Here is a 16,301-nt window from a genome sequence, read left to right as displayed (position 1 = left end):
TCAGTAAAAACATGGGCTTCCTTGGCTGGCATATTAATTTTGGTAGGTTAATGTTCTCTGATAAATAAATCCAACTGTGTAATAGCTTCAGTCAGTTCAGTTCAGTCGCTCAGTCATGTCCGACTCTTTGCGACCCCATGAATCGCAGCACACCAGGCCTCCCTGTCCATCACCAAATTCCAGAGTTCACTCAGACTCACGTCCGTCGAGTCAGTGATGCCATCCAGCCATGTCATCCTCTGTCTTCCCCTTCTCCTCCTGCCCCCAATCCCTCCCAGCATCAGAGTCTTTTCCAATGAGTCAACTCTTCGCATGAGCTGGCCAAAGTACTGGCATTTCAGCTTCAGCAACATTCCCTCCACAAGTTAAGTTTATCTCCCATGTAATTGCTTAAAGCAGGTCAGTGGGTGGCTGTCTTCCATATTGTGATTCAAGGACCAAGGCTCCTTCTGTTATTCTTGCATAACAGGAGCATATTGTTATCTGCATGATTAAGGCTGGTTGCCACATTCAGGATACGACTGGTAGAAGGGAAATGGAACATAAGAAAATATGTGCTCTTCAAAGATGAAGTCCTGAAGTGGGATTTGCGTTACTTAATACTCACGTTCCCTCAAGGAGCATCTATTCTCATGGCCATCAGACTGCAGTGGAGACTGGGAAATGTAGCCTAGTAAGGAAAGAAGGATAGATTTTGGTGGACAACTAAGTGACTCTGACACAGTTTTGTTGTATTTTGTTTAATTATATTTTAAAAACATTTGACACACTGATCTCATATTAAAAGAATAACGTCTTTAAAGGTGTCACAGGTATTTGTCAAGTGGGCACATCTCTGGTTAGTGGCATATTCAGAATGAAGATTGTATTTTCTGGTTCCATGCCAAAGCTCTTTCTAATTAGTGCAACACTTACTTTTTGTGAAGAGTTAATGAAGCTTGAACTTTTTTTCCCCCTGAAGATAAGTTTTATTGGCAATATGTCTGTCTAGTAGATGTCGAAGAGAGACTTATTTCTGTAAACTATACAGTATGGAATTAATTTGAGAAAATAGTTGTCTAGCCAGTTGGTAGAAACAGCCTGCAGAACGTAGACCATATTGCTGGTGTAATTATTTTAGATGCTAACAAAGGAACATTTTGATAACTCTCTAGAGAACCAGATTTTAATTGTTAATCTTAGGACATCACCCGCTGAATTCCACATCCAGTGAATGGGCTTATATTAACATTCTTCTTAAAGGCTTCAGATAATTACATGTGACCCATGAATGAACATATAGTAAAGTAGTGACCCCTTATTTAGTCAGATAATTTGCATGGGTAATTTGGATACCTGAGGTTTTCAAATACTGTTTCTTTCCCAATAGGCATATACAATTGCTTTCTTTTTGCTTACATTAGTCAGATAAATATAAAAATCTGTTTTGATTTGCCATTAGAGTTAGAGCTAAAAAAGTGAAATTCATGATGGTGGAGGAAACTCCTGGTTATTTTATCCAACTTTTCTCTATCTCAGGATATGGAAAAACAAAAATATATATATTATATATCTAAAACTTACACCCCCTTTAAATATGTTTCCATAAACTTGTATCATTTTCCTGAAGATACATATTGTACATGGCTCTTGTAAAATATTTCTCTGGACCTCTATACATCTTTTATAATGCTACAGGACAATGTCTTCAAATATCCATAAAGGATTATAGATTTTATCATGCTTGATTGCAGAAGGTAATTACTGCCCCAGAACTGACCGTCTGCATCTAACTAACTCTGATCTTTTCTCTATAGCTTTAAAGTTGAAGGGGAATATCGGCGGTATGCAGGGCAGGCTGCTGGGCAATGTGTGCCATTAGCTCACCCCTGCTAGGGATGTGTGCCATTCATTATGTGTGGGCATGACTATGCCCCATAGAGAACATGAGCAGCAAAGTAGTCTTCCCAAACGAATCTCACTCTTACCAAATAAATCTATAGAACTGTTATGTTCATGGGAAGATTTCCTATTTTAAGTTTACTGACTTAGGAGCTGAAATGAGGGTGAGGAGTTATTATTTAAAATAACAAAAAAGTTTAAATGTATATCTTCTGATTAGCTTCCAGGATGAAATACTGACACCATGGGAAGTTACTAATTGAATTTTAATTAAAAAAAACCCTTGTGATATTGGTGAATGAGACTTAATAATTAGTATCATGGCTAAGTAAGCATGGTCGATGACGTATTTCATCTGGATCTTCATGTCAGCAAGAGGTATCTTTTTTTTTTTTAACTATGATGATCCTAAAAAACAATAAAAGTGGACTTAGAACCCAAATATTCAAAGTTGTAGTTTTAGGCAAAAATTATCTTTAAATATAAATACCTTGTTCTGGAGGGAAACCTGGAAAAAGTTCTCTACCAATAAGCAAACAGTCCTTCATTAGTTACCTATTCTGTGCCAAGTTACTAAACAGCACAGGAATAAAAAATCATTTGGAGAAATATGAATTATTGAGGGCTGATCTGAGTTGGTTTACTTTCCACTTGTAACATAGATATAAGCTTCATCACACACAGAAATATTAAAATAGTTAAACTTGCAAAAGAAATCTGTGAAAGACTATAAAATCAACTTGTCTCGGTTGAGGCAATTAAAGCCTTTAAAATTATAACTGTATATCAAGTGGTACAGAGAGTGCCAATGGTTTAAAATAATTCTTTGGAAATGAACATGTTTCATAAAAGTCATTTAAAAATATATTTTACTTCTGAAATGATCCTTAAAGATTTGGTATCAGACACAATGAAAAGACTCCAAACCTGTATTCAACCGTCTATTCTCCACTTCCAACTAAGCATCACAAAGATGTGCTGAGTTAAACACGCTCAAGACTGAACCATGGTTTTCTCCAGCTCATGGTTCTCTTTCAGTGTTTCCTATCACAGGAAACGGCTGATTTTACATCTATGATGAAAGGTATGAGGAGACTGACTCAAACTAGAAATGCAGATGAGGAAAAGATGCTATGTGTGGGCAATGTGCATGCATCTTATCATGTTGAAAGGAGTTGGGACAGGCAGACTGAAATACTCTCTGGATACTTGGAGTTAAGAATCTGGAGGCGTCATCTACATAGAGGTGATAGATGAAGTCAAAGGAGATGGCTGAGCAGTTGAGAGGAAGGGGAAGATAAAAGGGACAAGAGTATGAGAAGTATATTGTGTATCACCAAATCAAAGGAAGTTTAATGAGGAAAGGGCAGCATCAAGAATCTCAGGGCTTCCCTGATGGCTCAGTGGTAAAGAGTCTGCCTGCCAACGCAGGAGACACAGGTTCAATCCCTGATCCAGGAAGACCCCACATGCTGGGGGGCAACTAAGCCCATACGCCACAACTACAGCCTGCGCTGCAGAGCCCGGGAGCCACAACTCCTGAGCCCACGTGCCCAGCTTCTGAAGCCTGTGCACTCTAGAGCCTGTGCTCAGAAACAAGAGAAGCCACCAGTGAGAAGCCTGTGCATGGCAACTAGAGAGTAGGCTCTGCTCACAGCAACTAGAGAAAAGCCCATGCAACAACGGAGACCCAGCACAGCTAAAAATAAATAAATAAAATTATTGGGGAAAAAATTCTCAGTGGATGAGAAATGAGATAAAGCCACTAAAGTTAATGACCTTCGAGAGTTTCTTCTCATGGACAGAGAAGCCTGGGAGGAAACAGACCACGGGGTCGCAAAAGAGTTGAACACGACTTAGCGACTAAACAACAACAAACTACAATATGAAAAACAGGTAAGCAATGAGGATTTATTGTATAGGATAGGGAATTATAGTCAATATTGTGTAATAATCTGTAATGGAATATAATCTGCAAAAAATATAACTGAATCACTACTCTGTATACCTGAAACTAATCCAATAGTGCAAATCAACTATACTTCAATTAAAGAAAAAACTCGATTCTAAAATTTTCTGACAGTCCTTCCTACTACATTTGGCTTTATCTGATGTTTAGAAGAAGTCTGTTCTTCAGGGAAGCTGATGGCATACTGGATAAATTCTCTAATTCAACTAGAAAGACTCAGCTCTCTTTCCTAAAGCTGACATATGAGCAAAGGGCAAATCAAAGAGGAAAAAAAAATGTTAACACCCTGAATTCATCACAGTATTTAAACAATTAGAATTTTACTTTATTTCAGAATAAGTTTACTGTTGAAAAAAAAGATATTTACTAAAGCCACAACATTATTCTTTTGGACAAAAACTTTTATAGCAAAACTGTGGTACACGAGCATTAGTAATCTGAGTACTATATGGTTATAGAAGATATTTAAAAAACAGAAATGATGTATTCCAAAGGCTGTAATAGGCACAATATATATGCTTGTACTGGGTCTGCAAGCATTATACTAGAATGCACTACAAGTGATCCAAGAAGTTGCAGGCTTTCAGCGTCAGGTACTAAAAAGATAAAAAGGATTATCAGAGTTACTCTTCTATGGAAAAAGCATGTACTATCAATAACACAAAGCAGGAGCAGCGAGCCAAGCCAACAAACAATTCTTTAGATTTTAAAAGTTGTAATATAACTATGGCTTTTTAATTTTCATTTTTGAGACTAGTTAGCAAGTCTGGCAAGTGGAAAAGAAGAAAGTCTATAATAAAACGTTAAAGACACCACTTACAAGGCATCTGATATCTCACAGGTTCAAAACTGGAAAACAACCACTGAGCTTGTTCCTAGAGCAAAATTCTGAGGTATTAGAAAAACTCAAAACAAAAACACCCTGCTTCTTCCTATCAATGTTTTTGCATAAAAATCTTTATGCAGAGAAGTAAAAGTTTCCCAAGTGACATGGCAGAAAAATATTTAAGATGAATCATTAGAGTTTACTTTAGGTTTTTGGTAACTGTAAAGAATACAGGTCTTTTCAAGGACCAAGAAACTGGATATGTTAGTATGGAACTTTATGTTTTTAAAGCAAATATGTATTCAGGCTGGCAGTGTATTCATGCTGATAAAGGTGGTAAAAATAAGAAAACAGAAATCATACCTTTTTAGAGCATACTACTACTATATATATGGAAATTGCCTAAAAGGTAAAAATGTACATCTTAGATTCCCGAAGGTTTTATTTTCAACTAGCAATTAAACCTAAGTGTAAAAGTGAGCCATGCAGTACCTTCACCTCTCAGCTACTGTGAAAATGATATGAGGGGAACAGAATTCTCTTTTTTTCCCTTTAAATATGTAATGCTCACAAGTCATCATGTGGAACTCAAAATCACACACAAAGGCAAATCATGAAGAAATGTTAAATATTTCAAAAGCCCTCAGAGGTGTGCCAGAAACGATGCTGTTTCTACAGCACAGAATCGTTGGAGGCCAAAACTAAAGCAGTAGGTGCCACTGCAACGTCTAGGTCCTTAATGCTGCTGCTATTCGTGTTTCTTTTTTTCATGTTGGGGTGGGGATTCAGGTCAGGGGCTTTGGTGGTCTCTCAGAAACCATGATTTCTGTAGGTTCAGTGATTAGCTTGGCTCCATCCCAGGCTGTTTTGAACTGTTCAGGAACAGGAAATTCTCTCTGGAAAAAAGCAATAAGAGCAAGATTATTTAAACCAAGGCTTTGCAAACTGATGGATGGCTGATTAGTGTCATGCTCAGTCACTCAGGTGAGTCTGACTCTTTGCAACCCCATGGACTGTAGCCCGCCAGTCCATGGGACTGTTCTTCTGTCCATGGGATTTCCCAGCCCAGAATACTGGACTGGGTTGCCATTTCCTTCTCCAGGCAATCTTCCCGACCCAAGGATCAAACCTGCATCTCCTGCATTGGCAGGAGCCACCAGGGAAGCCCTGTTACATGGTGGACAAAGACATTTTAGAGATCCCAAACCTGCATGGTCATATGACAGCTCTGTGACTGCCTGCCAGCATCCTCATTAATGCCAGAACTTACTAAGAACCAGGTGTTCTGCGGAACACCAGGTATGAATGAACTCAAGTTAATCCCTACAAGAACACCGCTGCTGCTGCTGCTGCTGCTAAATAGCTTCAGTCGTGTCCGACTCTGTACGACCCCATAGACGGCAGCCCACCAGGCTCCCCCGTCCCTGGGATTCTCCAGGCAAGAACGCTGGAGTGAGCTGCCATTGCCTTCTCCGACAAGAACACTAAGAACTAGATATTATTGAAATGCCACCTACAGGAAACAGAGGCCTGAGAGGTCAAGCCTCTGAGCAGCCAGAATTCAAACCTTAGACATCCTCTCTTACCCATGACTCTGCACCAGACTCAAACACGCACAACCATCAACTGGGGACCTTGTTGAAAGGCAGACTCTGCCTCAGCAGATCAAGGACATAGGATGACAGTCTATGTTTTCAACAAGTCCCCAGGGGATGCTGAGGCTGCTCCCCAGTCACACTGATAAGGGCTTTGTCCCAGTGTTATATCTGTCTACTCTTTGATTACTTATAAAAATGTGCTGCAAGTTGTATATACATTTGTTATACATCCTGTTTTCCTACTCTTTCCATTGGGAAATACACGCACACATGCCACCCAGATACACTACACACCATATCCTCCTCCCTCCCTCACACACTCACACATACACAAAGAAAAATGCAGAATAGGGAATTCCCTGGTAGTCCAGTGGTTAGGGGGCTCCCCAGGTGGCGCTAAGTAGTAAAGAACCCGCCTGCCAATGCAGGAGACATAAGAGATGCAGGTTTGATCCCTAGGTAGGGAAGATCCCCTGGAGGAGGGCATGGCAACCCACTCCAGTATTCTTGCCTGGAGAATTCCATGGACAGAGGAGCCTGGTGGGCTACAGTCCATAGGCTCACAGGACATGACTGAAGCGAATTAGCATGCCAGTGGTTAGGATTCTGGGCTTCCATTGCAGGGGGTGCTGGTTCAACCCTTGGTCGGGGAACTAAGATCCCTCAAGCTTCGTGAGCCATAAAAACCACATGATTTTTTTTTAAAAGCATTAAAAATTGTAAACTAGACAAAATAAAATTAGCTTGGGGTCTCTCCTTTCTGTAGATAGTGAGTCCCCAGTCGTTACAGAAGAGAGCAGAAAAGGAAGGTGAGGAGCAGTCTCCTTGCTTCTGGTTTTGTGGCCTCTCTGGACTTCCTGTACAAGCCACAGTTTGAAGGGCTGGTGCTCATCTGTTGGTGAGATGTGATGTTTCAGTGGAAAACACACATGGACACATAGCTTCCTTGAAGTAGGATCCAGCTGTTTCTTTTGTAAGAAGCTATTTATTTATTTACTTTAAAGGGAAAGCCCTTTCTGTCATGAATTCTCAAGTGAAATTTGGAATGGAGTCTTTTCTTTTTCTTTTTTGGCTGCTCTCCTTGGACATGAATTTGAGCAAACTCCGGGAGATAGTGAAGGACAGGGAAGCCTCGTATGCTTGTAGTTCATGGGGTTGCAAAGAGTCAGACACGACTTAGTGACTCAACAACAATTCCTTGGTTTGTGGGATCTTAGTTCCCTGGCCAGGGATGGAAAGTGGACCCATAGCAGTGAAAGCACCGAGTCTTAACCACTGGACCACCAGGAATTCCCTGCAATGGAGTCTTACCATGAAGCAAAGAAGCTACAGTCTGAATAAGTGTGTGTGTGTGTCCAATACCCCTTCTGGGGCTCTTCACGAGTAAACCAGGCTTGGTGTTTGCTCTTAAGCACCAAGCCAGGCGGAGAATGCTCCAGAGTGAAGGCCCCTCTTTGATCGTAACTGTACTACAGCTGTTCCCGATCTTTCTTGGCAGTGCCGTGATAGCAATGGGATGACAGATCTTCTCTGGGAGACTGATTTCTTTCGGATGAGTCATCCCCACCCTCCACTGCCAGATTACCATGCCCACGGCAGGACCTCTCTATTGCTCCCTGCTACCTACAACGGCAAAACGCACTGAGGGCACAGACAATTCACCTATTGAGGGGAGACTACGTTCTCAGCATGAAAGCTTAGGTGTTGAGCTCTACTCATCCTTTAGGTCATTGGATCTCAATCTTGGCTCCACACTGGAATCACCAAGGAAGCTTTAACCAAGACAGATGTCGGGGTACCACATCCAGGGGTTCTAGTTTAATTAGCCTGGAGTTCTCGTGCAAACCCTCACAGTTATTCTTAGCAGATCCAGTTCCCCTGCAGCTGAACCTTCTGCTTCAGATCAGATCAGATCAGTCGCTCAGTCGTGTCTGACTCTTTGCGACCCCATGAATCGCAGCACGCCAGGCCTCCCTGTCCATCACCAACTCCCGGAGATCAGTCAGACTCATGTCCATCGGGTCAGTGATGCCACCCAGCCATCTCATCCTCTGTCATCCCCTTCTCCTCCTGCCCCAAATCCCTCCCAGCATCAGAGTCTTTTCCAATGAGTCAACTCTTTGCATGAGGTGGCCAAAGTACTGGAGTTTCAGCTTTAGCATCATTCCTTCCAAAGAAATCCCAGGGCTGATCTCCTTCAGAATGGACTGGTTGGATCTCCTTGCAGTCCAAGGGACTCTCAAGAGTCTTCTCCAACACCACAGTTCAAAAGCATCACTTCTTCAGTGCTCAGCCTTCTTCACAGTCCAACTCTCACATCCATACACGACCACAGGAAAAACCATAGCCTTGACTAGATGAACCTTTGTTGGCAAAGGAATGTCTCTGCTTTTGAATATGCTATCTAGGTTGGTCATAACTTTCCTTCCAAGGAGTAAGCGTCTCCTAATTTTTGGCTTCCTTCTGAAGCTGCTCTGTATTGGCTTCAGCTCTTCAGTAGCTTCTTCAGGTGGAGAGCCCGAGACTAGATGCTTTATAGCTCAGGGTTAGGCAGTCTGAATACCTCATGTAGCATGGCCCAATGCTTGCAGTTTTGCTTTTCAGACTTAAATAGTGAATTCTGGGCAGCAGTGTGTGGTGTGCGCCGGAAAAGGGCTTACTGAAAACATGGCAGCAATTTCATTGTCTGCTTAAAGACATTAACCCAAGTGCTGACTGCTGTGCAGACCACCAGTGACTGACCCACAGGCTGATGGGACTGTGGGGTTCCCCTTTCAAAGGTGTGCCTGGCTAAGTTACGTTTTATCCCATCCTTCCCTGGTTCACTGCTTCCTTGTACAGTTAGGACCAGAGGGAATGATCTCTGGATTTATTTCTCTTTCAAGAAGCAAAGACTAGTAGGAAGAAATATTGATAACTTGCCACCAAATGGCAACAACCAGCAAGTCCACTACATTGTGTGACGCAAAAAGTGTATCTGTTTATACTTCCTTTTCAATGTGAGACTATGGGCTTGCACCTTTTAGAAACTGCTTTGGTGAGGAGAAGAGACAAAGAAAATACCTGGTAGCTTAGGTGAGTGTTTCTCAGAAGGCCACTGGATGGGCTGATGGCATCAGAATCATCTGGGATATATTAAACCACGGATTCCTGGACCCCATTCCAATCCTCCTGATTCTAACCTCTCGGTGCAAAGTTTGGGACCTGGTATTTTCATCATGTTTCCCAGCTGATTTTTTTTTTTTTAAATTGTTGACTGTGCCACGTGGCAAGTGGAATCTTAGTTCCCTGACCAAGGATCGACCTGCCTTGGAAGCACTGCATCTTAACACTGCATCAACAGCCAGAGAAATCCTTAGCTGGTTCTCATGCTGGGTTTGAGAACCACTGTACAAATAGGTTCACTTATTATTACCTCCTTTCCCTCTGCTTGCCCCCAAAGCATTTCTCCTTCTTCCCTTTTGCCCCTACCATGTGTCAGTCCCTCAGTCATGTCCGACTCTTTGTGACCCTGTGGACTGTAGCCCTCCAGGCTCCTCTGTCCATGGAATTCTCCAGGCAAGAATACTGGAGTGCACTGCCATTCCCTTCTCCAGGAGGTCTTCCCTACCAGGGACTGAACCCAGGTTTCCTGCATTGTAGGCAGATTCTTTATCCTCTGAGCCACCAGGAAGCCCACGCCCCCATCATACCAAAGGAAAATAACAAGTCCTAGTAAAATAAGCTCAGACACCTGGTCTACTATTTGATGATGATGATGATGTGTTAGTCACTCAGTCGTGTCTGACTCTTTGTGACCCCATGGATTGTGGCTTGCCAGGCTCCTCTGTCCATGGGATTCTCCAGGCAAGAATATGGGAGTGAGTTGCCATTTCCTTTTCCAGGGGATCTTCCCGACTCAGGGATTGAGCCCAGGTCTCCTGCACTGCAGGCAGATTCTTACCATCTGAGCCACGAGGGCCCTTACTATTTGATGAAAGCTAGCCCATTAAGGTGGAGAAGGCAATGGCACCCCACTCTGGTACTCTTGCCTGGAAAATCCCATGGATGGAGGAGCCTGGTGGGCTGCGATCCATGGGGTCGCTAAGAGTCGGACACGACTGAGCGACTTCACTTTCACTTTTCACTTTCATGCATTGGAGAAGGAAATGGCAACCCACTCCAGTGTTCTTGCCTGGAGATTCCCAGGGACGCGGGACCCTGGTAGGCTGCCGTCTATGGGGTCGCACAGAGTCGGACACGACTGAAGCGACTTAGCAGCAGCAGCAGCAGCAGCCCATTAAGGTAATTATTAGGAAACCACTTTGAGAACCACAAATCCAGGACTGGGCACAGTCAAGAAACTAACAGGGGAGCCCAATTGTGAAAGGCCATTCTCTTGAGTTCCTTTCTTAACTGCACATTTTTCTACACAGGAAGCTCAAAGGTTGGTAGGTGACTAATCAGTCTCTAAGAATGTTAATCATGAAAACTTCTTTACAGTCTTCTAAAAGGTACTTACATAATCACCATCCTGAGGGATAAGTATATTCATTTCAGATGACTTGGCACTCACAATCTCACAGTCTAACGCATCTTCACTGAGGTATATGTGGCAGCCTTCTGTCTTATTAATGGAAATTGTTGGCACTTTCCCCATTACCTGAAATAGAAAAAAAAATCTAGGGCCAAAGCAAATAAATAGAAATTCCAATATCCCCAAATAAGTACAGTCCACGGGCCTAAGCAAGCGTTAGGAATAGCTCAGTCAGGGCTGGGGAGGTTGGTTGACGACAGTGTCTCCAAGGTGAATTAATAGGTGTCATTTGGGGACAGAATGAATGGACTACACCAGGGGATTCTCAAACCTCAGGGTCTCTTTCCTGACACAAACAAAGGGACTAATTTGAAAACAGCAGCTAAATGTTCAGAAGATGCTTCACAACCCTATTAGTGGAAATGAAGCATATATTTGATTTCATGATAAAAGAAACAAGATGCTTTTGCTTTTATGTGCTTAAAATTTTAGTTTTGACACATCTCTAGGAAACTTGGATGAAAACACGCATGAATACTGTCCTTTAAGAGTAAATTATTATGTAAATGAGTAGATTTTTTCCCTCAATCTAAGTAAGAATAAGTAAAAATCACTACAATTCTTCTCACATAAGTCCTTTGCTAGATAAAAATCACACTGGCTGAATGCGGAGCTTAAATGAGATAAAGAGTGTCTAGGTATTTTGAAATGTATTCATTTCAGGAGCCCAAACTGGAGACTTGGTTCAGGCCACTCATTGTATGGGTAAATAGTACCATACACAAGAGGAGGTGGTTCTTTGTATTATTACAAATATCAAGTGCTATAAAAATTCTGATCAGTTTAAAATTTCTTTTTTACAGTCCTGTTTTCAGACATAGCTGCCCCCCACCTTGCCCCCCCACCCCCAAATCTCTACAGGGACAGACTGTTCCCCCAACGACCATATTACAACTCTATAATTTTCCTTCTTGTAATGGTAACTGAAGCGATAAAAACATCTCCTCTTTCACTCTGAAGAAAAGACTGGGTTGCAAATTAAAGAGCAAGGCTTGTGATGGTGCAGGTGATGTAAAGAACTCCTTGGGGGAGCCCAGCCAGGCCACCACACTGCTCTGTTTTCTCCTCTCCCCGTAGAAACTGGACACTGAGTTGGAACTGAGCCACAGCGAGGGAAAAAAAAACGCAGAGGTAGTTTAAGGTCAGCTAAGCAACAAGGCTTTGCCATAAATAAAATAAAATAATACCTATATCTATATATCAAGAATGTGTCAGCAGTAATGTTTTGACAATTTCTAGATTTATTTTATAATGATGGAGAGCATTTCCATACTGCCCAGAACTGTATGAATACCTGGCAAGCAAAGGGAATGCAAGTAATTTGTCAGGGTGTCTTAGGCAATTCATTTATGAGACAGAGTGGGGTCTCATGAGGATAGCACAGTATGCAAAGGCGTTTTAGTTTTGTTTATTTATCACTGTATTACCTTACAAATGCTAGAACATCTATGAAAAATCTGAAAAACAGTACAATTTTAAAAAATAGTCCTGATAGGATAAGAACTGTCATTTCCACAGCATCTTAGTCAGTATTTCCTTAGAGCAAATTACATACAATATATGCCTTTTATCCCTTGTAGTCTGTAAACATTTTGAGAACAGAGATTGTTTCTTATCAGGAGAACTGGACTAACAAGTAGCTTCTCTGTTGAGTGACAGGTGATATGTGACCTTGCCCAGGCCAATGCTGTAGCATGTAATGCATGTATCTGTATTAACTTTCTTCAATTTATTTTTCTATAAAAGTTTTCAAAATTTCCACATAATATCTTAAGTCTCTTCTCTCTCCCACAATTTGTACTATTTTTTGAATAACTGAACTAAATCACACGAATCCATGTCCTTTTCTTCCTTTCAATCTTTTAAAATTAATTAATGTGGCTGTGCTGGGTCTTAGTTGTGGCATTCAGGATCTTTTTATAAAAAGTTATTTATTTATTTATTTTACTGTGCCGGGTCTTCGTTGCTGTTCGCAAGCGTTCTCCAGTTGCGGCGAGTGGGGGCTACTCTCTCGCTGTGGTGCTCAGGCTTCTCGCTGTGGTGGCTTCCCTTGCTGCAGAGCACGGGCTCTAGGCAGCGTGAGCTTCAGCAGTTGCAGCACACGGGCTCAGTAGTCGTGGGTCCTGGTCTCTAGAGCATAGGTTCATCAAAAGTTCTGGCACATGGACTCAGCTGCGCCTCTGCATGTTGTATCTTTCCAGATCAGGGATCGAACCCATGTCTCCTGCATTAGCAGGCAGATTCCTCACCACTGAGCCACCATGGAAGCCTGGGCATTCAGGATCTTTAATTGCATCATGTGAATTCTTGGTTGCAGCATGTGGGATCTAGTTTCCTGATGAGGGTTTGAACCTGGGCCTCCTGAATTTGGAGCATGGAGTCTTAGCCACTGGACCACCAGGGAAATCCCCTTGAAATCTTTTAAATAGCATTATCGAAGTAAAATGTGCAAACATAAAATTCACCTACTTTAAGTGTACAGTTTAATGGTACTCAGTAAATTCGTGTAACCGTCACTTCAATTCAGTTTTAGAATATTTCCATCATCCCCCAAATATCCCCATTGCCCATTTATAGTCAATTTGTCCTCATCGCCAGGCAGCCTGCACTAATCTGCTTTCCGTCTTCATTGTGTCCAGGCCCTTTTAAAATAGTTTATTAAATGTTTTAAATAGGTAATGAAATTCACTTGGTTTGAACATCCAGAAGTTTGAGAAGTGTTCAGTAAAATGTCTCTCTCTTGTTCCTGAGCCAGGCTGCCAAGTTTCTATCCCTCTTGGACAGATAACCATGATTCATCCTTCCAGATTATTTTAAGGCTCATAGCTTCGAAAAAACTAGGATATATTTCAAACATGGGAGCACACAAAGAATAATAAAACAAATATGCATATACATATATATATGTCTGTTAACCAGCTTTATCAGAATTTAACTTTTTGGCTTATTTGCCTTATTTTTAGAGCTATAATCTTATACTATAGTAGAAAGGCCCTCTATACCATCCACCATCTCCCTGTGCTCCCTTCTTCCCTCCACAGACTTAACTACTCTTCTGAATTTTGTGTTTACAGTTCACAGCAGGCTTGGCTCCTGAGGTGAACTCGAGCCTACATGAGTACATTTCACATGTGCATACTGTTTTGCATGTCTTTGATCTTTATATAAAGGGACACATTATACAATGCCTGTTGTTCTGTAATTTGCCTTTATCACTCAAGGTTGCTTTTGAGATTTCCCTGTTTTTAAACATGTAAGTGTATTCAATTATTTTAACTATTATACAGTATTCTATTAGGTGGATTTATTTGTTCATTTACCAGCTGTTGGACATTTAAATTGTTCTGGGTTTTATTGCCATTATGAATAATACTGCAATAAACAGTTTTACACGTCTCATCAACATATGTATTGGAGCTTCTTAGGTGCACACGCCCAAGAGTGAAATTGCTCAGTTACAGGCTATGACTGTCTTTGACGTTATTAGATGGTGCTGATTTCTCTGCACGGTGAGTGTAATAACTTTGCTCTTTCAACACTGATGTATCAGGATTCTCGTAACAACTTTCATACCAGGAGACTTTTTAATATATAGGCAGTCCTCAAATTGCACAGTTCCGACATGCATGAGTTTCAGCTCACAATCCCTTTGCAAAGTAAGCACAGCCTGAATTCAAAACTGATGAGTATAAGAGGACATACCCAATTAATCTGCATTTCTTCTTCTATTAGGCAGGTTATGCATATTTTCATGTATTTATCAAACACTTCAGTTTTTCCTCCTCTGAATTGCCTTAATATTCTTTGTCCATTTTTCTATTGGGTGGTTAGTCTTCTTCTATTTGATTTGTGTTAACTTTATAAATTCTGGTTATAAATCCTTTTGGATAATCTGCATTGCAAGTATCTTTCTTCAATCCATGCCTTGTCTTTTAGCTTTGCATCTGATGTCTTCTGTTGAACACATATATTTTAATGAGGTTAAATTTATTTGTCCTTTTCTTCTATACTTTATTCTCAAAGTTTAAAAGTATTTCTTTTCACAATTAGGACTTCACTTTTCATGTACGGTATAAGGTAGAGATTAAATATTTTTTCTCTGCATGGAGGGTCCTAAAATATATCTCCACGTATGTGCCAACTATGGAATGTACTACTTCAGTTAAGAGAGGCAGTGGTGAAAAGCTTAGTAAAGCCAAAGAGAACCATCTAAAAAACTGGAAGCCAAGTCTAACAAACATTATCAGGAAACATCAGATAATAAGGGGTGATTAACAATATGAAAAGAGTATAATCAAAGACGGTAGTTACAGTTGGCCAAAGTAACAAGTCATTTAGCTTTGGGCATATTATAAAATCCCATTTGGCTAAATTAAAATTGCTTAAACAGTGCAGATGTTCTTCTCTTTTGCAAATTCAATTCCAATCCTACTTTCCAGGTTGTTTTGCTGATAATCTCATTGACTCTTCAGAAAAACTTTATCCAGAATCACTTTTTTTCCTCAGGGAAAAACATCCTCTTTGGCAGGGTACCACCAGGCTCCGCCGTCCCTGGGATTCTCCAGGCAAGAACACCGGAATGGGTTGCCATTTTCCTCTCCAATGCATGAAAGTGAAAAGTGAATCTCTTACCATTTTGGTTCATTCATTAGTTGATTCATTCCAATCACTCACTCGATCAAACATTTACTGAACACCTACTGTGTGCTGGTATTATGCAAATTTATGGAACTGTAAAGATTAATTAGCTATTCCTGAAATAGAAGTGGAAAACTTGTAATTGCTGTGCAAAACAGGGTGGGTTATAAGAGGGTGAAAAGGGGGAATTAACACTGTCCAAGAAGTAAGAGAGGGCTTCAGAGAAGAGGTGAAGACAGAGCTGTGTCTAGAGAAAAGACAGTAAGAGTTTTCTAGTTGGACATGGAGGGCCCCTTGTAAACAGAAGGGATGGTCTGGTGGTGGCTGGGCAAGGTTGAAAGGACCACTTACCTGCATTTGAATGTCCTTGGAGTTGATCACTTCCACAATGCCCACCACATTGTCAAACACCAGGCCAAACTTCTTACAGTTGTCTAGGAAAACAAAACAAAACAAAATCCTAAATACAGACAGCATATTTATAAAAGCAATTTATCATAATGAGTACAGATCCATAGTTCTGCCCTACCAATTATAATGGAATTTATTTTCCCTTTTATCTGCAGAGTAGACTTGCCGCACTTGAAAATGTAAGCCACCTGTCTCAGTGCAGTCTCTGAAATCACAAGGTCATTCCTGTCCTCTTGGTATTCCTAAAATTAAAACACAGGCAAATATTAAATATAAGGACAGACAGAAAATGAAGTCCACTGCATACTGAAGTTACTGTGGGGCATTCACCAATTAGAGCTTCTCAGTATGTTCTTTCTTCAGCAACCTTTTTCTTACAGACTAAACCACAGGACTTCCTTT

At 41.1% G+C, this 16,301-nt stretch overlaps 1 protein-coding gene across 1 annotated transcript in view; it reads right to left on the bottom strand.

The window, feature by feature from the left end:
• Positions 1 to 726: 726 nt before the first annotated feature.
• The window catches only part of CAP2 (cyclase associated actin cytoskeleton regulatory protein 2), a 140,111-nt gene continuing 124,536 nt past the window's right edge, over positions 727 to 16,301 (bottom strand). Inside the window, exons 10-13 of the mRNA XM_005898225.3 lie at positions 16,018 to 16,141; positions 15,840 to 15,922; positions 10,776 to 10,916; positions 727 to 5,572 (exon numbers count right to left, since the gene is read on the bottom strand). Coding sequence (XP_005898287.1) covers positions 5,462 to 5,572; positions 10,776 to 10,916; positions 15,840 to 15,922; positions 16,018 to 16,141 — 459 coding nt within the window. The 3' untranslated portion in view covers positions 727 to 5,461. The remainder of the gene's footprint in view (positions 5,573 to 10,775; positions 10,917 to 15,839; positions 15,923 to 16,017; positions 16,142 to 16,301) is intronic.

The sequence above is a fragment of the Bos mutus genome, chromosome 23 (genome assembly GCF_027580195.1).
Source record: "Bos mutus isolate GX-2022 chromosome 23, NWIPB_WYAK_1.1, whole genome shotgun sequence".
Taxonomy (NCBI): domain Eukaryota; kingdom Metazoa; phylum Chordata; class Mammalia; order Artiodactyla; family Bovidae; genus Bos; species Bos mutus.
This window is presented reverse-complemented; position numbering and strand designations above follow the sequence as displayed.